General features: G+C 40.3%; 2 protein-coding genes across 4 annotated transcripts in view; both read left to right on the top strand.

Moving 5' to 3' along the window:
* The first annotated feature begins 102 nt into the window (after positions 1 to 102).
* LOC114546629 (transmembrane protein 87A) lies at positions 103 to 20,511 on the top strand. Of its 2 annotated transcripts, XM_028565557.1 has the most exons (21): positions 103 to 270; positions 1,190 to 1,247; positions 2,193 to 2,290; positions 4,478 to 4,594; positions 4,837 to 4,884; positions 6,656 to 6,697; positions 7,957 to 8,086; positions 8,213 to 8,274; positions 9,289 to 9,472; positions 9,580 to 9,679; positions 10,689 to 10,782; positions 11,866 to 11,937; positions 12,067 to 12,175; positions 13,132 to 13,190; positions 13,349 to 13,452; positions 14,077 to 14,153; positions 16,028 to 16,092; positions 16,206 to 16,258; positions 18,060 to 18,090; positions 18,269 to 18,332; positions 18,474 to 20,511. In XM_028565557.1, the coding sequence occupies exons 1-20, from the start codon at positions 160 to 162 to the stop codon at positions 18,308 to 18,310; spliced, it is 1,656 nt and encodes a 551-aa protein (XP_028421358.1). In that variant the 5' UTR covers positions 103 to 159; the 3' UTR covers positions 18,311 to 18,332; positions 18,474 to 20,511. The 2 variants fall into 2 exon arrangements, with proteins under 2 accessions (XP_028421358.1, XP_028421357.1); XM_028565556.1 differs by lacking the exon at positions 18,474 to 20,511 and having other exon boundaries at positions 18,269 to 18,424.
* A 1,952-nt stretch (positions 20,512 to 22,463) lies between these two features.
* vps39 (VPS39 subunit of HOPS complex) overlaps positions 22,464 to 23,576 on the top strand; it is a 33,819-nt gene continuing 32,706 nt past the window's right edge. For both annotated transcript variants that reach the window (XM_028566446.1, XM_028566444.1), the window contains exons 1-3: positions 22,464 to 23,100; positions 23,295 to 23,360; positions 23,486 to 23,550. In XM_028566446.1, coding sequence (XP_028422247.1) covers positions 23,028 to 23,100; positions 23,295 to 23,360; positions 23,486 to 23,550 — 204 coding nt within the window. In that variant the 5' untranslated portion in view covers positions 22,464 to 23,027. The remainder of the gene's footprint in view (positions 23,101 to 23,294; positions 23,361 to 23,485; positions 23,551 to 23,576) is intronic.

Here is a 23,576-nt window from a genome sequence, read left to right as displayed (position 1 = left end):
AATCGGATGGAGAGTAGGGCGGGTAATGCCTTCAATTGGAAAACTGCCTTTTTGAGTGTTTTGCTGCCATCTTGTGGTGACACTGTGAACTACAGCCAGAAGCCCCCCGGAACTGGACGCGGATACAAGACTGACCTGTGACGTTAGTTAGATGCACAAATGAAGATGCCAGATGCACAGTCGCATCGGTTATGTTTCCTGATTTTTGTATGTGTTTTCCGTCTTGGGACAGCGGCAGAGGTTTCCGTATGGAACGTGGAGATAAACTCGGTTAGTGTCACACCTTCAATATTTGCATGTATATTTATTTATTGCATAGCCTGTCGTGCTAAATCTTCATTGCAATTGTTAGTCGGGGTAGCTAACTAGCCCCTAGCAGCCCTTCATTCGGCTGTATGTATCCACCTTTTATATAACGCTAGCTACTCTAGTGCAGTACCCGTTCAAAACATGACTGTTTGGGTGCTGCTGAGCAATACACCTGCCGTGACATTTGTATTTTATTTGAATAAAGAATATTAATATTACAAAACAAGAATGGGATAACGTTATCATCATATAATATAAAAAAAAGACAACTGACATAGTTGCGTCACATACCCAAGTTGCTGCTACTCACCGGTGAAATATTTTTGCCACTGTCGCAATAGCCACTGCTAATGCTTGCTCTTGAGGGAATTACTGTAATTGTTGGGGTTTTGGAATTTATAGAGTGTGGTCTAGACCTACTCTATCTGTAAAGTGTCTCGAGATAACTTTTGTTATGAATTGATACTATAAATAAAATTGAAATTGAAATTGAAATACACTAAACTCAAAAAACATCACGAGCACACACTTTGCCATTAGGCGAGATAGGCAACTGCCTGGGACTGGAGCTGATGTTACACTGCACTTAAAAAAAAAAAAAATTAATTGCATGGTCTTTTAGCCAGAAGAAAAAATACAGAAATGTTAGCACATTTGATTGTGTCCAGTGTCCACCCATTGTAGTGTGCACATAGCTCATGAAAAAGCTGTTTGTTAATGTGTCAATGGCTAATTACTGTCCTATTGATTTAGCTCACAAAAATATTGTTGTATTCACTTGGTATCACCCTTTGCTCCTCCTGAACATGTGTCCAGATCTTTGTTGTGTGGCTGGAGTTGTTAGATCATTTTTGTGTCCAATTCTTTGTTGTGTTTTCAGACACAGGATGCTGTTTTTCGAAAGACGCTGTACGCCAATACCACCATCTTCATGAAGTGTGAGTAGTTTGACCTCTTCATCATGTGTTTTTTTAACAGGAGTGGGGGCATTGCATGATTTATGCCAACAATGAGGGTACCAATTCCCCAGGCTACTTTCTGCATCTGCATCCAGCTTAGTAAACATTACATATACAAAGTACAATGATATAGGTACAACATTTATGATGATTTGGCTTCAGATCTTAGTTTTGATCCAGTTACAGTATACCTCCAAGCTGGTTTTAGTAAAAAAAAAAAAAAAAAAAAAAAAAAAAAAAAAAAAGAGGAAGAAAAAAGTAACTCTATTATGACATTAACTCATGAGTGTTGGCTTTAACATTTGTCCACATGGTGACTTGACATGACCAGTGCTGATTTGGTGTGTTATGTTATAAAAAAAAAAACACATTTCAGTTTGAGGAATCCAAACATTTTAAAAGTAAAATTCACCATAAAACTGTATTGTTATAGCGGTTATTTCAGTCTTGCTGATAAGGTACTGTACCAGGCGTAGCCCAGATTTTGATATTTTCAACATTTGATAGTAAACGAAACGTCGTTTTTTGTTGTCAGTCCCTGAGCATCAAAGACTATTTCTTCTCCCCAGAGACGTCCGTTTGCATCAGCATTCACCAGTCATAAAGTGAGAAATCCAGAATCCTGCAAAGGAGGGACAGATACTGATTTCTACTTCCACTGCAGCAGAAAATAGACCAGAATGCAATGCCGCAACATGATGGAGAGAAAATAGCGAAAGTCACCTTTTAAAATAGAGCTAGACGAGGGAGGTTGGGGGAAAGTATGGACACAAAAAAAAAACAGTAGATTACGACACACCGTAACTCCTGTAATGTGTTGATGTGGAACAGCTGGTGGGACATACAGCAAAAGGCCTTATAACTGTCTTATAATCCAGGGCTTCAGTCTTTGAGTAACTGAAGGGGTCTTTTATCTCTCTGCAGTCCAGGGTGACCCGGCGTCATGTGATAGAAACCTGGCCTTCAACATCAGTTGGTACCTCCGCTCCTCTGTTTGCTACAATGAGGTCTTTAACACACCAGTGAGTATCGACTTTTATCGGTTGATGTCTGAGTCTAAACTGTTGGTTTTGTCACGGATCTCACACACAGCTAGGTGTCGTGTGCACGACAAGTTTATCTACGTCTTCAAACAGTAACCTGTCTATGCAAATACCTCAGGTTTCACACTGTCCTGTACTTCAAACTGTTTTGACACAATCGGCTCAAGCTGATACTCTGTCAGTTCGTGCTGGATTTCTTTATGGTCATCTGCTGCGGGCACGCTGCTTGTAGCTACATCCTAACGTTAGGGGAAAACCTGTAATCTTGGTTTCAGATGTTAATCAAATTGGGGAGACATTTTCCTAGAGCACATATGCAGAAGTCTTTTTTTTTTTTTTTTTTTTTTTTTTTTAATGAAAGCATGTAAACATGTTCTAGTAGAAACTCCAAAATACAAGTATTAACCTGAAACCGGAACCTGACAAGGAGCATAATAGGTTCAAGCACTTTTCACTCTCACAAAGTTCACTTCCAGGACTTTTAACCAGTTCAGTGGTTTTTGTTTACCATTCAGCATCAACAGGCTGTCACTGTCAAAGTACACGTACTCAAAGTGTTTTTCATGGCCGTGGGCTCCTCTTTTATTTTTTTTGTGCAGGCGCTGGCTCTTTTTGTCCAGAAGCGTTTTAAACTCCAGCTGCTTTTTGGCTTTGATGTACTTCACCTTGTCGCTGTAGGTCCTGAATCAAGGGGTCAAAAAGCGAGGATGGAGCGAGGTCACGTGTAGCCTGGCCAGGACTCGATTCATTCAGATGTGTCTCTTGAAAGTTCAGTGTCTTCTTCTGTCAGGCTCAAAACATGTTACTAAAACAGGTAGAAGAATCTCCTTGCCTGGGTCGATTTTAGCCCTTTTTTATCCAGGCACCCCTAAAAAATAATTTAAATTAAATAAATTAATAAATTGCTAATGTTTATAAACTATTGTGAGCTTAGAGGTTCTGCTCTAGGAATATCACAGCGTTGTAAAACTAAACCCAGAATCCAGATATCTATATCATTCCGAAAAACATTCTAAGCCATTTTTAGAAAATGGTGCTCATCAGCCTTTAGTCAAAATCTAATAAATCTCTTAATTTTTTTTTTAAAGTTATTGATACTGCATTATGGAAATGTATGCTTTTCCATAGATGAATATCCAATTTCATTTGTAATACTATCTCCTTTTTGTAGTAATAGCCCTGTGGCTCAGCATTAAGGTATGTTTTCTCAGAATTGTTGGAGTCTTTCTAGTTACATAGTTCAGTGTTTCCTCTACCATGATGCTCCAAAATGATGTTAAAGCCCGAGACACACCAACCCGATGATCGGCCGTCTGACAGTCTGGCGAGGTCAGTGACTCAAGTCTGTTCGGTGTGTTCCGTGCCTTCGTCCGTTTGACTTGTATAATCGGCGGGACGGGCACTGCCTGCAGTCGGACTCAAATGACCCATCTGATTTGATGGAGAGCTAACCCGGAAACGGGGAGCGGAATGAGCGTGACTAGAGTCTCTCAAAATCTGACAAAAATCTTTTAAACTGACCTTTGTCAATCTGAAATGAAGACAGCACGGCCTATTTCTCTCTTAAAATGTTTTCAGAAACACGTTTCGGTGAACTATTTTAGTACAATATGAGATCGTATTCTGAACGAGCCGCCATGACAGTTGGGCTTCGACTTTCCGGAGAAACCAGACCCACGTGACGCGTTCGTTCAATCAGCTGCCGGTTTTCATTTTTGGGCGACATTACAGATAAGCGCCGCCTGCAGTTATGGAGACGTATTACATCTCGTCGCTTCTGTGTTTTCCGAGGCACTTTGATCAGCCCAACTGCCTTTCCTGCCAACGGTTGGCCGTCTGGTCACTGTGTCTGCAGCTTAAAATGCAACGTAGAAAAAAAAATTTTTTAAAAGGGTGCTAGGCACCCCTAAAGCTCTGATCCTTGTAGCGCCCCTGCTCCTTGCCTTTGTTGTAAGTAGCAGTGTAAGACTTTATCGCCATCTGTAGTTTAATGCCACTTTTGTCATTCAACGCTGTTGGATGTCGTTAATGTAGTATTCTGCTTTATCGGTCTACAGATGACACTGCTCTCCATTATTTTTGGTATGTTGGAACATCTGTACAGTTTAAGAGAATGAACTGACTGCACAGTGTATTTGATTTCCCCCGTCTCTGTCCTTTTCGTAGGACAACAAAGCGATGAACATGTTTGGTATGGACCACATGCTGAAGGACGGTTGGAGTGGCTTCTACAGTCAGGGCTACATGTACTTCGACAACTGCTCCTCCCTCTTCTTACCCAAGGTTTGTGACCCAGACTACAGTGTTGTCTTACAAAGGATAGCTCATAAACACAAGGGCTGCCCAATGAACCATCACCATGTTTATGCAGTCAGTTTAACCTCGGTGTAGATTAGTGCCGCAGTTATCTAATGGCAGGTAACATCATGCCAATGTTCTGCTTTTCTTATGTTCCTTTTCATCCTTCAAACATTTCAATTGTTTTGCTACATACATATATTTCTTTACTCTGTGCTCTCACCTAGGTGTATTACACAGACTTCAACCCATATCAGCCCCTCACGAGCCCAAAGGTGAGTCACCAATCAAGCTGCTATGCAGTGCTTATAAATGGGATTGAACATATTAAGCATAATATTTAAAATGTTTTTTTTTTTTTTTTTTTAATTGCCCGCAAGTGAGTCAGAAATCTACTTGCCCGAAGTCTTTGCACCAGTACAAATTGTTTCATTTATTAGATTATCAAATAACAACAAAGACCAACGTTAATTGTCATGTTGAATCCTAATTCAGGTAAATGAGCACACAAAGACATTTAGGAGCACAGTAAAATGACAGAAAAAAATATTTTAAAGGTCCCATGACATGGTGCTCTTTGGATGTTTTTACATAGGCCTTAGTGGTCCCCTAATACTGTATCTGAAGTATCTTTTATATAGACCTCAGTGGTCCCCTAATACTGTATCTGAAGTCTCTTTTATATAGATCTTAGTGGTCCCCTAATACTGTATCTGAAGTCTCTTTTATATAGACCTTAGTGGTCCCCTAATACTGTATCTGAAGTCTCTTTTATATAGACCTTAGTGGTCCCCTAATACTGTATCTGAAGTATCTTTTATATAGACCTTAGTGGTCCCCTAATACTGTATCTGAAGTCTCTTTTATATAGGCCTTAGTGGTCCCCTAATACTGTATCTGAAGTCTCTTTTATATAGACCTTAGTGGTCCCCTAATACTGTATCTGAAGTCTCTTTTATATAGACCTTAGTGGTCCCCTAATACTGTATCTGAAGTCTCTTTTATATAGACCTTAGTGGTCCCCTAATACTGTATCTGAAGTCTCTTTTACATAGACCTTAGTGGTCCCCTAATACTGTATCTGAAGTCTCTTTTATATAGACCTTAGTTGTCCCCTAATACTGTATCTGAAGTCTCTTTTATATAGACCTTAGTTGTCCCCTAATACTGTATCTGAAGTATCTTTTATATAGACCTTAGTGGTCCCCTAATACTGTATCTGAAGTCTCTTTTATATAGACCTTAGTGGTCCCCTAATACTGTATCTGAAGTATCTTTTATATAGACCTTAGTGGTCCCCTAATACTGTATCTGAAGTCTCTTTTATATAGACCTTAGTGGTCCCCTAATACTGTATCTGAAGTCTCTTTTATATAGACCTTAGTGGTCCCCTAATACTGTATCTGAAGTATCTTTTATATAGACCTTAGTGGTCCCCTAATACTGTATCTGAAGTCTCTTTTATATAGACCTTAGTGGTCCCCTAATACTGTATCTGAAGTCTCTTTCCCGAAATTCAGCCTTGGTGCAGAATTACAGCCACTAGAGCCAGTCCCACAATGAGCTTTCCTTAGGATGTGCCATTTCTGTAGCTATTGAGGAGGAGAGAGGGGGGGGCAAGGTGGAGGGTGGGGGTGTGGCCTTGACCAACTGCCACTTTGCTCGTTTGAAAGCCATGATGTCTCTCTCTCATGGGTGGGCCAAATTCTCTGGGTGGGCAAAGCAAAGAAAGGGGAGGTAACCTCTCCCATTATGACCTCATAAGGAGAAGATTCCAGATCGACCCATCTGAGCTTTCATTTTCTCAAAGGCAGAGCAGGATACCCAGGGCTCGGTTTACACCTATCACCATTTCTAGCCACTGGGGGACCATAGGCAGGCTGGGGGAACGCATATTAATGTTAAAAAACCTCATAAAGTGATATTTTCATGCCATGGGACCTTTTAATAACAGTTTATTAACAACTAATGTACATAGTCTACATTTTTATACGGCCCAAGTGTGTGTATGAAGCACTGCTCACTATGCTCTTGTGTTCTGTTTAGAGCGACCCTTCAAATCAGAGCCTTATTTGGCCCGACAAGCCGGTAAGACATGTTGTTTTTACTTTTACTGTAAATGTCTTTTTAAATCTATGTTTTTATCAGAGGTTATGTTACTGCTGCAGCTGTGGCTGTTCCTATGATATGGCTACGGTAGCTGTACTGTGGCTACTCTTTACTGCTCCTGCTGAGAAAGCATCGTAAAGCCAGGATTTGATCCCGATGCTTCTATCAGATATGACACAGATGTGTTGTAATTGGAGATGGTCCAATACCATTTTTTTGCTTCCCGATACCGATTCCAATACCTGAACTTGTTTGGCCGATAGCGAGTACTGAGCCGAAACCAGTGTATCATATATTTTATGTTTTCACGGTTGTACACTACTGTCCCTCCTTTGTTGTACGTCCTGGGTCAGGTTACACTTTTTGGCAAACATGAACAAACACAAACAATGAACGCCAGAGAACTTTCTTTGGTAACACTCCACTTGAAGGTATCTACATAAGAGTGACATGACACTGTCATGAACACATGACACTGTCATGACACAGTCATGACACATGAACCCTAACCCTAACCATAACTTGTCATGACAAAAACCGTAAGACACTTACTTAAAGAAGTGTTCTGACTTGTTTATAATGTTTATGACACGTTCATGACAGTGTCATGTCACTCTTATGTAGATACCTTCAAGTAAAGTGTCAATGACAGTCAGTCATAATGAAAAAAGTACATAAATACACTACTTTTAAAGTAGATTTTCTTCAGGGCTAAATTAGGTGGGATCGGATCGGTGCATAAACTCCAGTACGTTCTGATACCGATACCAGCATTTCAGGCAGTTTTGGAGGCTTTTCCGAGACTGGTATCGGAACATCTTTAAGGCTGTTTTATGGTTGTACGTAACTACACGTCGCTCGGCCGTGGCTTGGTAGCGTTGCATTTCCACCGACTCATTTCCTGGTTCTCCTTCTCCATAAACTAAAATTCAGAAGTGATTTCGTCTCAGCTGGTGGTGCGCTCACTCTAGCCCTGTATCGGTAACCCAAATTGAATGCACAAAAGTATTGTGAGGGAATGCAAAAGTAGCTCAGAAAACAAAATTCTGCCGTGACATTTCAGGGGCGCCGTGCTGCGATGGCAAACCTTTCATTTCTTTTAGATATTAAGCTTCTTGTTAATATTGTTGGTCTTAACATTTTTTGATTTATGGTTTTAGTAAGCGTACATAAACTATAAATCATAAAAATAGCATAACCGTTAGGATTCTTTGCTCACAATAAGCATCTTTTTGCAGGACATCAGCGCCGTGGCCAAAGCTTGGGAGGACAGTCCATATCTGTTCATAGTGAAGGTGCAGCCTTTGTTCCGCGGACTTGAGGATGAAGACATCGGGGCAGAGCAGCAGCTCAACTTTGCTTTCACAAGTGAGAGACACGGTTTCACTTCAAAAGCTTTAGAATCGGTCATATTTACTCAGTGGATTAATAAGAAAAGACAAAAAGGAATGAATAAAAGTCTGATAATTGAGGATTCTTTTTTTCTTTCCCCAGTGAAAGTTGAGATGAAGGGACAACATGACTACTCTTCTCCAGCAGACTGGCCCCTGATGATGGTACCTACTATTAAAAAATAAATAAAAAAGGCAGGGTTTTTTTTTTTTTGATTTAAAAAAAAATGTCTTGTGTGGGTTAGTAACAGAAATTGTATCAATAAGTGACAGTGCAGTCTGGGGTAAACAGACCTTTTGGCCATAATAGTGTTCCAAATGAAACAAAGAATATTCAAAAAAATCTCAACACAAGATCCAGCGTACTTATTGTTTCTGAAGCCTTTAACCCTTGTGTTGTCCTAAAAATTAACACTTTTTTTGTCACTTATTTTGCCGCTTTTTAAAAACATTTTTGTCTCTTTGGCATTTTTTTCTCAACATTTTTGTAGCATTTTTCAATGTTTTCTGTGCTTTTTTTTCCCACTACCACCAGTATACACTAACAACAATTTACCACTATTCATTTTTGGAAATTTTGGTCAATAAACCTCTTGTAGCCTATATAAACTTATATCTAACTTTTGAGTTAAAAATAGCAGAAAGTATGAATTATTTTTGAGATCAGAGGATGTGAATGGATAATTACAGACTGTCAAAGTTAAGTCAGATTAATGCTATCAAATTTAAATAAAACACCCAACATTCAATAAAAGTAGTGAACTGATCCCTAAATTTGACTCGTGAAGAGCATTTCATGGAACCTTCTGTGTTACTTTCGGGCAATTTGCTTAAAAGAACGAAAGACAACAGGAGGGTTAATCGCATCTTGTGGCCCCTCTCCGGGGATGGAGTTTCTCAGTGGTGTGGTGTTTTTTGTTTACAATCTATCTATAAGTTTGTCATCCTGTGTGTCTATACTGTAATTAAATGATGTTGGTCTGTTCTTTACACACAATGTCTGTCTTTCCATAAAGATTGTAAAGCCCCTTGAGCTACATATGATGTGTGATATTGGGCTATACGATTGAATTGACTTGACTGTGGAGGGCACGTGGTTGAAAGCTTCAGAAACAAGTTAAAAGATATTTGTTTTGTCAACGCTGACGCGTTTCTCTCCCTCTCTCCTGTCCATCGCAGTTCTTCATGGTCATGTGCATAGTGTATGTGTTTTTCGGGGCTCTCTGGCTCTTCTGGTTCGCCTGCTATTGGAGGGATCTGCTGCGGATCCAGTTCTGGATCGGAGCTGTCATCATCCTCGGCATGCTGGAAAAAGCTGTGTTTTACTCTGAATACCAGAGCATCCGTTACAAAGGAGACTACGGTCGGTTGATTTTATAGATCTGCTTTCTGTTGAATTTTATTGTATTTTTTTTCTCTTTACTTATAGTCTGATATAAGCATTGTGTTTTTTTGTTTCTCTCTTCACAGTTCAAGGTGCTGTGATCTTTGCTGAGCTGCTCTCTGCACTTAAAAGATCTCTAGCCCGAATCCTGGTCCTCATTGTCAGCCTTGGCTATGGCATTGTCAAGTAAGTTTACTAAGTAACTGACCTTTTTCTTAAAGATTATATTTTTGGGGAGCAAATGAACCTTTTTGTCATGTCTCAGGAAGATTGGGCATCGAGAACCGGTTTGAACTTGGAATCGTTTTTTAAAATTATGATTCCGATGGAATCGTTTCTTATTTGGAATCCGATCATCGGTTCCAAATTTTAAGCCCAGTTTAGACCAAAGATTCGCGACAAGACAACTAGAAACTTGCAACTTCTTACAACGCACCAGTCTGCAGCGTTCTGAAACCTGCCAGTTTACACCAATGCGATAAGACAAGGCGGTGTATCATCTCCATGACAACGCCTCTTTGTACTTCCGCTCTTACTTCTGACTTTTTGTAGCTGGATATATCATTTATTTCAACTAAATATGAATGTGGATAACATTAGTGATGTTGAGATGCTTGCTACAGCTGCATTTCTAGTGATAAATCAGCGAAAACACGTTTTATCGCTCTGATTTTCTGCTTTGGATTATGCATCATTTTATTTCTATAGTTTATAGCTGACTTTACCAGCTGACTTCTCTATTGGCTGTTGAAACAGGAGACAGCCCTTACGTATTTTGTGAAAGCCCCAATAGTCTACACTACAATATCGTTGCGGGATCGATATCGAGGTATTTGGTCAAACATATCGTGATATTTGATTTTCTCCATATCGCCCAGCCCTAAACTCACCATTGAATTAAAATTAAATTTTCCCTCTTATCTGTGACCCGTTTGAACTCCACCCTTCAAAGAATCGGAATTAAGAATCGATAAGAACCGGATTCGAAAGGAAGAATCGGGATTGGAATCAGAATTGTTCAAATCAAAACAATGCCCAACTCTGTCTCAGTACTGATCTCTTTTTTTTTTTTTTTTTTTTTTTTTTTATGAGGAGTCATTGTACAAATTAAAAACCAGTAGACAACTTGCTGCTAATACTCTCATTTCAACCATGTCTTAGTATAATTGAAGAGTTTTGCCCTCCACTTGTTTAGGCCAAGGTTGGGTACCACAGTGCACCGGCTGGTAGCCGTTGGGATTCTCTACCTGCTCTTCTCCTCCGTGGAAGGTGTGCTAAGAGTGACTGGCGTGAGTAGAACCTCCAGCAAATAAACAGCTCTCATTCTCAATATTTGTTTTAGCCTACCTGGAGCAACAGATGGACACCGTACATTGCATTTGTCTGTGACTGCTTCACAATAAAAGCCACCCTGTGTTTTGCCAGTAGAATGCTTTTATTGTGAAGCAGCGGCAGTACGAAATGTTTGTATGGAGTTAACAGTAACTAAGTAAAGTTTGATTTACATGCATTGTTTCCTGTGAATCCCTCGTGTGTCTAATAATTATAATTGGTAACAACAGCGAGGTTTTATTTCATGAAAAATCTCAAGGATAACAATTATGAGACACCCAGCTTCAACGTGTTAGCTTCAGATGGCAGCAAGAGGCAACTTTTTTTTATCCTGTTGGGTGGCTGCACAAGACACACCAATCTATATCAACCAAACCACCCAGAGAGGATTTACTGTATCCCAAAATGTACACAATAGATGAGAGAGGAAAAAGGTTTGACGCAGAGTGCAGCTTTCTCTGGAGGCTCCCTGTCGCTGCTGTTGAGGACGATCATTTCTGTTTCTCTTGATTAATCATTTTCTTTGGCGACAGATGAATTTCATCCAGGAAAATGTAGTGAGCAGCCCACTGCATTTCAACTATTGCAGATGAGGCATAAGCTGTTGCAGCCTCCACAGGCTGATTAAAGCTGATAGTGGTGGTGTATTTTCTTTTTTTTTTTTTACATATTAATCTTGCCTGGCGCAGCTTTTAAGGCACTCTGTATAAATAAAGTTGATTTGAGTGGAGAGAGAAGGTTACGCAGGCATTCAGTCTCTGGGAGGCAGACCAGTGATGATAATGTGGAATGACATATTTGATCCAGAGTGAAATTCAAAAGCAGCCAAAGACACTGCAGCAAGTTCATGGAAAGGCAACTTTATACAAACAAACACAAGCTAAAGAAGACAGTAAGAAGAATGGAGCCAGGTTGTGTAGTTTGGTGAGCGGATGTGTTTTTGTGTGGCAGCTCTTCACCAGATCTTAACTCAAGCAAAAAAAAAAAAAAGCACTGTGGCGTTTTGGGAAATCTGACTCTTGTTTTTCTTTTTCTTCCAGGGTTTCTATGGGACAGTCGCCCTGGTGGCTAATCTCAGCCTCTCCCTTATTGACTCCTGTGTCATGTGGTGGATATCCTTTTACTCAACCAGCCAAAACGACTACTTAACAGCTAATCAAGAATTTGCAGTTGCGGATACAAGCTTTTGATTGTGGTTACTTGAATGCATATCGAGTATGTTCTCCTTAATCTGCATCTACATTTTCATCAGCCTGTCTCAAACCACGCGTCTCCTAAAGCTCCGCAGAAACGTTGTGAAACTCTCCTTGTATCAGCACTTCACCAACACTCTCATCTTCTCTGTTGTTGGTGAGTGGCAGCTGCTCTAAGATGGATTGCCCTCTTAATAGAGCCGTGTCTCAGTTCACAAACAGAGGCTTCGTTATGGTCAGAATGTAGTAGCGTAGGTGACATTTACACTACTACATTTTTGGTTTAAAAACTATCTTTTTGTTACGTTCATGCCTCGTGTCCACACTACTCCGGCTTTCAGAGCCCTCAAAGACATTTAGAAACACAGATGTTGCCGTTTTGGTTTGAAATCTCTGGGGGTTGCTTTGTAATCTGGACGGGCTCCAACGGAGACCTTTTGGAAATGACGACGCACGTTAGTGAGTCTTATCGGTTATGTCGGCTTACATACCTTTCGGTAACGGTTGCCGAGGTCGTGGTCAGTCCAAGCGAATAAGTCCCTTGTCTTACTTTTCACCGTTGTTGTTCTTTCTCCAAAGTATTACATATACATTACATTACAATGCATTTTTTTTTGGTATTTTTAACCAATACATCCATGATTTAGAACCGCAGAGTAACGTCAGACAATCTGCTTCCTGTTTACACCGGCACCCACATGCCCAGTATGTGTGATTGGTCATGTGATATGCGTTGTCGTACGTGTTAATATGGACGGAGATTAGTTCTGCTACTGGAGCTAATGCTCCTGTGTGGACTGAGATCTAAGAAAACTAAAACTAAAAATGTAGTTGTGTAGATTTTTCCGTTTAGATTTTACACATCAAAGTTTGTTTACAGGTGACGGGAAGTACTACTGCATATTTACAAAAAAAAAGTGCATAAAGTAGTAAACTATAACACACTTACTTGCTCCTCATGTATTAAAGTATGTGTTTGTATTTGCCAACCCTTTGGCAGGCATAACCTTTTGGTTACCTTCCACTGGTAGAGCTTGGTTTGTGCTGTCTTTGAGCATTTGCATATTGCTTCCAGACATCATAATGAGCCCGGTGTTTACTTTGTGTACACAGCGTCCATCATATTCATCATCTGGACCACCAAGGTCTTCAAGCTGGTCGACTGCCAGACGGTCAGTTTGTTTTCCCTTATTGATTGATTATTGTATTGTGTTCCGCTCCTGTTCCCTTCATTGAGTGTCCTTTTGTTGTTTATACGGAGATGAAAAGTGAGCTGTGCCTTCCAACCTGATAACACCATCACTCTTGTCTATTTTTATCCTTTCCACAGGGTTGGAGGGACTTGTGGGTAGACGATGCCTTCTGGCGGCTGCTGTTCTCCACCATTCTGCTGGTTATCATGGTGCTGCTGCGGCCCTCTGCTAACAACCAGAGGTCAGAGTCAGTCTGGAGCCCAAAACCATTTCTCTATATTTGAAGATGCCAGAAGTTGTATTTAGGGATGCACGATATTGGATTTTGGGTGATATTTGATATGCCGATATTTTTACCCCTGGGGATAAAAAATTAATTATTTTACTTGTTGGATTGTACGCCAGTTCCACATTTTATTTGAGCAACGCTGTAACAACCAAGCTCCATATGTTTTCTGAGCTGCAAAGTTGAAGTAACTAACAGTGTTAGTTTCAAACTTCTTTCATAATTTGTAGCAAGCGGATAACTTAATGAAAGACCAGTTTAAGTTCTGTGACAAAGTTTGAATCATAAATCAATGACTAAGGTACATAAAACAAATATCCTGTTGAGGTTTCATGACTAATCTACTGAAGAGTTTTCTCTGGGTAGGTGAGAAAGATTTCTCCTCCTCTGCACATTGACTGTATTGCAGCAGCTGGACAAGAAGGTCACTCTAGTATCGATTTTTGACTATTTAACGACGAGGGGAGAACATTTCTCTTTGTTTGATTTCATTAAAAGTAAAAGTCGGGCTTTGCTGTTGGCTTCACGAGTCATTTTACAACTTGTATTTACCTTTTTTTTGGTTCTGTTTTCTCTCAGGTTCTCTCACTCTCCTCTGATTGATGAAGATGATGAAGAGGAAGAGGCCAAGGAGCCCATGCTGAATGAAGCTTTTGGTAAGACTTATTCTCCTGCTTTCCTTTTTGCGAGACGAGCCCAGAGTTATGTAATAATTGCTTATTATCGAGGACCCGCTGCGTGTTTAAAATCCTAAGAGATGGGGTGGGCCGTACCTTGACTACCAGAGAAATATTGTTTAAATTCACTTTTAGACACATTCTGTAAATATCGAAATCCCGTGTTTTTGCAGCCAGGTGTGTAGGGCTGGGTACTGAACTTTGATACTGTATGGCACAAACCGAATTGCCTCCATAGTATTGAATATCGAATACCTAAGGAGTAAATCTCATCAGCGTCAGTGAGCCGATGAGCATGCAGCATGCTTCTACCAAGATTTAATAATGCTGGTGATTGGCTGTCTAACGTTACACATCATGGAGACTGTAACGATCTAAGCGCATGGCGTGAAGCGTGTGGCGCAGGTGCGTTTAGGGAGTGTACGAATCCACTTTTGCTAGTTTAACAGCGGAAAAAAAGGGTCTGTGCGTCAGGCGCATGGTTCAGAAGGGTTGTACTTGGTGTCTACATTAATCATAGGTGTGTTTTGGGCGTAACATGCAATAAACCAATCAGAGTGTCAGTTCCCATTCCCTTTAAAAGCCAGGTGCGTTTGGACCTTGGAGCATTGCTATTATGATGGAGGATTTGCTAAGCAGGAAGGAGAGATTTTCAGGAGAAGGAACTGATCTGCTTGTGTGTGAAGTGAAAGTGCGAGAGCAGATCATATATGGCACAAGCACAATGCCACCAAAACTATTTTGTGTGTGTGTTGTTAAAATAACAATGAAATGCTGTGTTATTGACTTTGGACCAGGTTTTTGCCTCAAGATAGCGATATGCCAAGAATGCGCCTGAACACACCTCCCTCTAAGACCAGCACGCCCATGGGCGCACAGATGGGCGCAGGTGCATTTGCTATTTAAACAACGCGGGCGCTGGTCGGGAAATTGACAACTGCGTCGGTCTTAAACCATCAAAGACACTTGCGTTGGGCTTTGCGCTCGGTGCAAGATAGGGCCCTCAGTGTTGTATTTTGAGAGGCTTGCCTACAGTGTGTGTTACATAAGTGTAAGGGAGCTGGAAAAAAACATATTTTCATTTCTTTTTGTTAAAAATGTTGAACAATACCCAGCCTTACGAGTGTGCCAGCTACAGTAACCGCGTCTCTGGCAGCCATATTGGGCAAAAGTTGCCATGAACACCACTGCATTGGCCAGTGCCATTTTTGCCCAGTTGTTGCGGCGTGGTCGCGGAAGACTTTTATCATGTGGACGCGCCGACAGTGTTGTTGTCATTACTTAGAGTTCCTCATGGGGGCGACAGAAACTACGCACTACAGCTTTAAAAGCCAAAAGCCAGGTTTTGTTTCAGGTGAACTTTCTGGATGCTTTTTGATCTAAAACTCATTGCTTAAATAATTGAGTGTGGATCCCAGGGCCACAGGGCTGCAGGGATGTTTGTCACGTCAACACACTAAATGTGGAAACACTTAACGTCATAATCTTTTCTGATGGCGTCTTTAATTGCTCCACATTTGACCATTTAGTTTTTGTTTTCCGTTCCGATTGACCGCCGTGATCGTGCAAGCAAATGTTTTTCCAGTAGATCTCTGTCGCAACTGCAAAGCTTTTCAAATCAAGATGATCTTGTCTACTGAGGTTTTGTGTTGTATAACCCGGTGCCACTGAGGCCAGGATCTAAATCTGTTCTAAGCAGATATGGGGAGAACCAATTCATCATCTAATCTAATCATGTAATAGTATGAATGGAAATTGTATTAACCTAGTTATGTTGTAATCATATTATTGGACAATGGACTTTTATGTGATTTCAATTGGCTTTTTTTTCCTTCTTTTGTTTTTGTTATTAGAGGGAATGAAGATGAGAGGCTCAAAGCCTGACTCTAATGGCTCCCAGAAACTGTTGAGTAAAGAGGTGGGTTTACTATCTTCTGTCAACACCTCTCTTCTTTTATACATTGATCGTTTTTTTTTTTTTTTTTTTTTTTTACATACAACTTAATCATTTTTGTATTTCTAACCTTCCAGGACGAAGACATAAAATGGGTTGAGGAGAACATTCCTACAACTGTTGCTGATGTGTAAGTAAAGTAAATGACGTTTTTAGACTTGATTGAAGATTGAGTCTTAGGTTGCATTCACACCTGAGCAGCTTGATCCGTTTTAACCGAACTCCGGAGCGTTTGGTGGGGCAGTCCGGTTCGTTTGAGGTGGTGTGAAAGCTCATTCCAACTCTCGGTCTCTGTTCACTTTCCAAGCGCACTATAGAGTTTGGTTCACTTAAGGTGAGAATGCAATCCAACCCAAATACAGGAAGTGAATCAAAAACTGTGCATTTACCAGCCTGCAGTTTCAACTTTGCAAACAATTTACAGACTTGTATTTTCAAGGTACCCTGGAAATCCAGAGTTCTCGCGAGAGCACAATTTGAATTTGCTCAGCGAGTCGCTCTGGCATTGAGTAATGATGCTCATTAACTATGCCCTTGTAGCCGAGCTGCACCAATCACATCGGTGTATCTGATATAGGTGGACCAGAGGCGAGCTAAACAGATAACAACAGTTTAATCTACCAGTTAGCTCCGATGGTAGCTAAGCGTATGGGCCTGTGGATACGTCACCCCGTGTATTGTTGTGATTGGTCGTAGTGTTATCCAATTGCGTGCAATGAGATTTGAGATATGCTTTGTGCCGCCCCTCGAGTTGGGCCATTTTCATTACTCAATGCCAAACCCTTCATCTTTTGGATTTGGGTCTGCATTTCAAGGCTATATTCAAGACATGATACCTTTTGAAATCCATAACCTATTATTGACTGTACGTTGCTTGTCGTCTGTGTGACAACACCTCATCATCTCTCTCGTTCCCTCGCTGTCTGGCAGCTGCTCACATTGTTCGCCTTCTTCTAAACTATTACAAAATATTAATGCAAAACCAGAAAACCCAAGATGTTTATTTCTGAGACCGGAAGTGTCTGCGAGTTTCACTCGGATATGTCCAATAAACCAGCGACCGTTTGGACCGCGTGACATTTGTTTATAATGTTTGGTGATCTGGACAAAGTGCAGTGTGAAACCGTACCATATGAAAAAAATGCACCAACGTTGCAACTTCATCCCCGAATCGCACCGAGTCTACTGAACTAAAGGTGTGAAAGCACCCTTAGGGACAGTCTTTGTAAGTTCAAGACCGCCTTGAAAATATCCTTGAATGGTTTAACATTACAGTGTTGGATAGGAATAGGTGAGACTAAAGTATCGGTTGAAAAGGTTACTCCTGAATGAACACCTTTTTTTTTTTTTTTTTTTTTTTTTTTTATTGCATGTTCACATAAAACGAAATGTTCCGGTCTCTCATAACCAAAAACTGTTCCCCATTCACTCTGTTCAAACACACACTCACATACTCACACATTCACATAGAATAGCTATATGTCTTAGACTGGGTAAACCCAGTACATTTATCTATCCTGCTTCCGTTACAAATCTGCGGGGACCAATCTCAAACTGGCTTATCCACCTGAGGCACTATTGGCGGGTTTAACACGATGACGATAGAGAAGTGACCAAGCAGCTTTTTGTTTACATTCAACAAGCCGGGCCACCGAAGCACAGCAGCCCGTTGATGCCGCTGTCGCTGCTACGTCACCCGGATCGTTACTCTGATTGGTTGAAGGACTATCCAATTGCGTACAGAGTCATTTGAACTATGTAGCATACGGTACCCAATCAAGGACCACTCACACTAGAATGATGCAGCATACTGTTTGGAAGCACAAACAAGCTATACTTTAGAGAGTCTGTTAAAATGCTGTTTGACCCAGGCCTGGGGCGTAGGAATGCATTCACTGCCTCCTCCTTTTGCTTTTTCCCTCTCTATACAGAGCTCTCCCTGTAATGCTGGATGAGGAAGAGGTAAAAGGTCCTTTTATTCCCCCACCCCCCCACCCCCCCACCCCCCCGCTAGTCCCATGATTTCCAATCACATTTTTTTCTATTTAAAATACTCCTGGTAATGACCTTTCTTTTTACTGTGCTATCATTCCACAATGACATTACTGTACATGCATTCATCGGTGTTCTCTTTTCACAGGAAATCCTGAAAACCAAGATGGAGCGATCCAAAATGGAGTAGACGTGAAATGCGAGAGGATAATGTGAGAATGAAAAGAAAGCAATTTCACTGAGGCAGCAATGAATGCGTTCTGAGTGATCTGATTACAAAAAAAAAAAAAAAAAAAAAACTGCTGCCAACTGTTCTCTCCAGACACTTGGCATTTTTTTATTTTATTTCACAGGTATAGTGCAACTATAATAAGCTCAAAGAAGCACGGAAGAAGGGAGAGGGGTGAAACTGAAGCAAATACACAGCAGAGCACTTTTGAACTATTGTATTTGTTTCAAAGATGTTTCTTCAATGTCACAAGCCTGACCAAAGTCCAGCAGACACTTGGCATTTTACACAACACCCCTGTGGAAAATAGAATATTTATCAAAATCCTGTCTAATACGATATTTAACATTTCAGAGAAGTTCCCCCACCCCGCTTCAAATTGGCCGGAAGTGACCCCAAGCGTCTGATTGGGCAAATTTGTAGGATGGTGAGGACTGATTTCAAATCTGTTCAAGTACAAATCATGAAGACGATTTGGCGGTTGTCTCGGCCAGGAAATCGGATGATTGTACGAATGGAGGGGAAAACACCTGCTGAAAACGCCAAGTCATTGTGCTTAATAAGATTCAATGTAAGCCAACACAGCATCGGACACTTAAGCTCAAGGTTCTTCGGAGATGTGCCTGCGCCATAAACTAAATGTTAAAAAACAAAAATTGCTGTTTTCAGCAGGTGTTTATTGCGTGCATTACATATTTAATAGGTCACATGATGACATATATTTCCTATTTAAATGAGCAAGCAGCTGTATGGTATGATCAGTGTTGTGCTCGTTACTGAAAAATAGTACTAACGTTACAGTTACTAGTTACCTCATCACAAAATCACCTAAATTACTTTATTTATTACTTGCACCCAAAAAGGTATTGTGTTACTATGGAAAGTTATTTTTTAATGTCTACTTCGAAATGCTGCCATTGGTAATGTGCCTATAGCTTTCATTTCAGTACTGTTGTTATCTCCGCCAGGATCTTGCGTTCGTGCGTCTGTCTGTCTTTCTGTCTGTCTGTCTGTCTGTCTGTCTGTGCTAATCTCGCAAACACTAAAAATATTAGGCTTTTGGGTCCAGTAGTATGCAAGATCAGATGCCGACACTGACAGATATGCACTCGCAGGACCAAATGCATGATCCCATCGCTTACACCTGGCGAATGGCGAGATAACTCAGAAGTAACGAGCCTTTCGGTAAAGGTAATTCAGTTACTTAATTTAAAAACAGAACGCGTTAGACTAGTTACTGCCAAAAGTAACTGAGTAACTGAGTCCCAACACTGGTTATGATTAATCATTTAGCCAGATAACTTAAAAAAAAGTTTTAATATTTTTACCTAATAAGTGAAGATTTCCTGAGCTCATTTCTTCTCACTTCTTCTTTCTGCACCAACAAATGATATACTCTATATGTCTTATTGTTAACACGTGAATAACACTTTGTTGTCTGGCTAACTGAGTAATCCTAACTATCGAAATAAATAATTTATTGTTACTCTATGTAAACACGGCTGCATCAGCGAATTATGATACTTGAAGCATATCACAGTTGTCAGGGTAAGACTAAGTGCTACATTTGTGTAATGGGGATTCTTGTGTTAACAAGAACCCACCGTTTTCGGGGCTGGGAGAATGGGATGACCCTCTTGGTCATGAAACTCTTTCAAAGCCAAGTATGTACTATCATAAACAGAGTGTCATCACAAGTATTCATATTATACGCCCAAGAGTGACACCAGATCGCAGAGTTGCCAACTTTACACAACCAAAAATATAACTCCAACATTTTACTGACAAATGAGAGACGACAGAGAGTAGCGGTAATGTATGACCCTTAAACAAGAAATTCCAGATCCCTTTTTGAAGCTAAAGTAGTCATGAGTCTAAAATTAAGGATGTTTATTTTCATCTCTCTTTTTAGCTTCTCCCATAACTGCAGTGATCTAGGTCCACTTCACTTTTTTTTTTAGCTACTGAATCACAGAATCCATTGATAAGCCTCACAGATGTGGTGTGGGCCTAAATTCAAATATACATGTGATTTACTGTACGTATGTAATCCTTTCTCACTCCCCCTCTACTGACTGGGCCAGAGTTGTGTTAAAGGTCCCATGACATGCTGCTTTTTGGATGTTTTTATATAGGCCTTAGTGGTCCCCTAATACTGTATCTGAAATCTATTTTATATAGACCTCAGTGGTCCCCTAATACTGTATCTGAAGTCTCTTTTATATAGACCTTAGTGGTCCCCTAATACTGTATCTGAAATCTATTTTATATAGACCTCAGTATCTGGTTTTATATAGACCCCCCCTAATACTGTATCTGAAGTCTTTTATATAGACCTCAGTGGTCCCCTAATACTGTATCTGAAGTCTCATTCCCCAAATTCAGCCTTGGTGCAGAATTACAGCCACTAGAGCCAGTCCCACAATGAGCTTTCCTTAGGATGTGCCATTTCTGTGTCTGTAGCTTTAAATGCTATTAAGGAGGAGATAGGGGGTGTGGCCTTGACCAACTGCCACTTTGCTCGTTTGAAAGCCATGATGTCTCTCTCTCATGGGTGGGCCAAATTCTCTGGGCGGGCAAAGCAGATAAAGGGGAGGTAACCTTTCCCCTTATGACCTCATAAGGAGAAGATTCCAGATCGGCCCATCTGAGCTTTCATTTTCTCAAAGGCAGAACAGGATACCCAGGGCTCGGTTTACACCTATCGCCATTTCTAGCCACTGGGGGACCATAGGCAGGCTGGGGGAACGCATATTAATGTTAAAAAAAACTCATAAAGTGACATTTTCATGCCATGGGACCTTTAAGGCCCAAACCCAAATTCAGTAGCACAGGGTAGTTTAAAAAAAAAGCTAAATTAATAATTTTTATTTAACCGCGTTTACAGATTCCTTTTGAGCTTATCCCATAACACTGCAAATAATCTTGCCCTATGTGGCATACTTACATCCCCGTCCTTGTGCAATCTACTGTAGTATGTGTGGATATTCTAAATTTCTTTATTTATGTTTCTTTTATATTTGTCCCAGTCTGGTTGAGGATGTTTTATTTTAGAGAGATACTAAAAGCCCAATTTCTGGATGTGAGTTTGCATTGTAATGTGAAGCTGATGATATTGTATGGCTTTTTGCGTATGTCCTGCAAATAAAATGTATATTGACACATGGTTACAATGTCAGTTTTTGTGTGCATTTAGGAAAAATGTTTTAATGTGTAACTGTTTTAACTAAGCACCTTGTCTTTTTCACAGAAGGAACCATGGTTTGACGTTTAAAATGCACTTTTAGTGCTTCTACAGATGCTATTTTGCAGAGGGATTCTAATTTTGCCTAATAGTAATTTAAAAGAAGTGAATAAGGTTATCCTTTCAGATATCTAATTTTGAAATGATTCCTGTAACATTTTTGAGAAGGCAGGCTTACATGTAAACATTTTTTTGTATCTGTTTTAAATCAATGCCATAGAATGTACAGCAGTTTTTATCCTTAACTATTTACTCAAAAAATATCTATACTTCTTTTCAAGCTTTGTGAATGAAGTAAACACCATTTAGCAACTCAAATGTTTTTTTTATATTGATCATAATATTACACGTTATTGTGCATACAAGTACAAATATCAGATGATCACAAATTAAACTAATAACACCTTTATTTTTACCTAATTAGACATGAAAAAAATAATACAGCAAAAATCCATACATTCAACAGCAAAATATACAACTTAAATATTTTGATTAGAGTATTTTACCAATTATGTAAGAAGTCTTGTTTTGTTCGTGACTATCTTGCAAAACCGAGTCAATACAAAGATATATTGTAGTTTAATACAGAACATATGGACATTAGATCAGAAGCACCCCAGGCCTTTTGTATGTGATATTAGCCAGCACGACATACAGTATAAGTTAAATAGATTTATCTGTAGAATGGGAGCCTGTATTACAATTCAGAAACAAGACCATGAGCAATAGTAGTCGCTGCCATATATATATATATATATATATATATATAATAAAGGTGTCTGTGCCATAATAAAGATGTCTGTGCCTTTATTATGTATATCTATGGTCACTACACCTTTAATGCTTTCCTCGTGAGTGCAGTGACTTCTGTCACGTGCCTGTCAAACCCCATTCCCTCGCGCAGCCGTCGTCAACACAACTGAGGAAGTAACGAGAAGCTAACCTTGCAATCGAAAGCCGAATTGTTACCGCCAATACAGTGTTTACTAGTTGTATTAAGTTAACCAAACTTGACTTTATCGTCAAAGTAACTGACTGCCTTTGTTCGGGTTTCACCTGGCATGGAGTGAAAGGGAAACAATGTTTGGGAGCGTTGCCGTTGCTTGCTAACTTCCAAGCTAACAGGCTAACGATCAGCTGTTGTTTTGGTCGGAGAGCTAGCTAGCTAGCTAGCTGGCTAACAAGCCATACTGCATAGCTGCATAGCGTTACAGAAGTCTGCGATACCAGGTTTGCCACACCAGATTTCCTCATTTCCTGTCGGAACACTTGAACTGCTAGGACGGTTAATGGCGACAAATAAAGGCGTCCCACCCTGACAGACTTGTCAGCGGTCAGTCAGTCAGCTGTTGTACGGGTCAGGCGTCAACTCCCGTGTGGGATCGATCCATCCATCAGAGGGGTCTGTAATTGAATCAGCAACATTGCTTCAAGATGCATGACGCGTATGAACCGGTGCCTATTTTGGAGAAGCTTCCTCTTCAGATTGACTGTCTCGCGGCCTGGGGTAAGTTGTTGACACTTTATTCATCCCTACTCTTTTATTCTTTGACATTGCAGTGGTCCCTCTGGGTGTTTATCAGTTGAAGAGATGAGTTGTGTCACCACTGACGTGTCTGTAAAATGTGTCTGATATCATAATATGTCTGACAGTATCCTTTGAACTGTCAGACACTGACTCTTGAGTTGTTCTTCCCACAGAGGACTGGCTGCTTGTGGGAACAAAGCCAGGGCATCTTCTTCTCTACCGAATAAAGAAGGATGCAGGTAGGAAGTGCCTGAGGAGATGTGTGATGCAACTGATTCCTTGGATATTTGCAGACCTTCTCAACTTCATGTTTCCTGCTTCAAATACAAGTTTGAGTCATTTTTTTTGTCTCTTTTCCCATTAGGCACCAACCGTTTCGAGGTGACACTGGAAAAATCCAATAAGAACTTCTCAAAGAAGATTCAGCAGGTAGATAAGACTGCATGATGAAGTTT

Source organism: Perca flavescens, chromosome 20 (assembly GCF_004354835.1).
Source record: "Perca flavescens isolate YP-PL-M2 chromosome 20, PFLA_1.0, whole genome shotgun sequence".
NCBI classification, from domain to species: domain Eukaryota; kingdom Metazoa; phylum Chordata; class Actinopteri; order Perciformes; family Percidae; genus Perca; species Perca flavescens.
Note: the sequence above shows the minus strand (reverse complement) of the source record. Positions and strands in the feature narration are given on the sequence as shown.

Excerpts from the sequence above, each read along its gene's own strand:
- LOC114546629 (XM_028565557.1), top strand. The coding sequence starts at position 160 with ATGAAGATGCCAGATGCACAGTCGCATCGGTTATGTTTCCTGATTTTT. Across the intron at positions 10,783-11,865 it reads GTGTGCTAAGAGTGACTGGC|GGTTTCTATGGGACAGTCGC; the intron begins GTGAGTAGAACC and ends TTTTTCTTCCAG. Across the intron at positions 14,154-16,027 it reads CATGCTGAATGAAGCTTTTG|AGGGAATGAAGATGAGAGGC; the intron begins GTAAGACTTATT and ends TTTTGTTATTAG.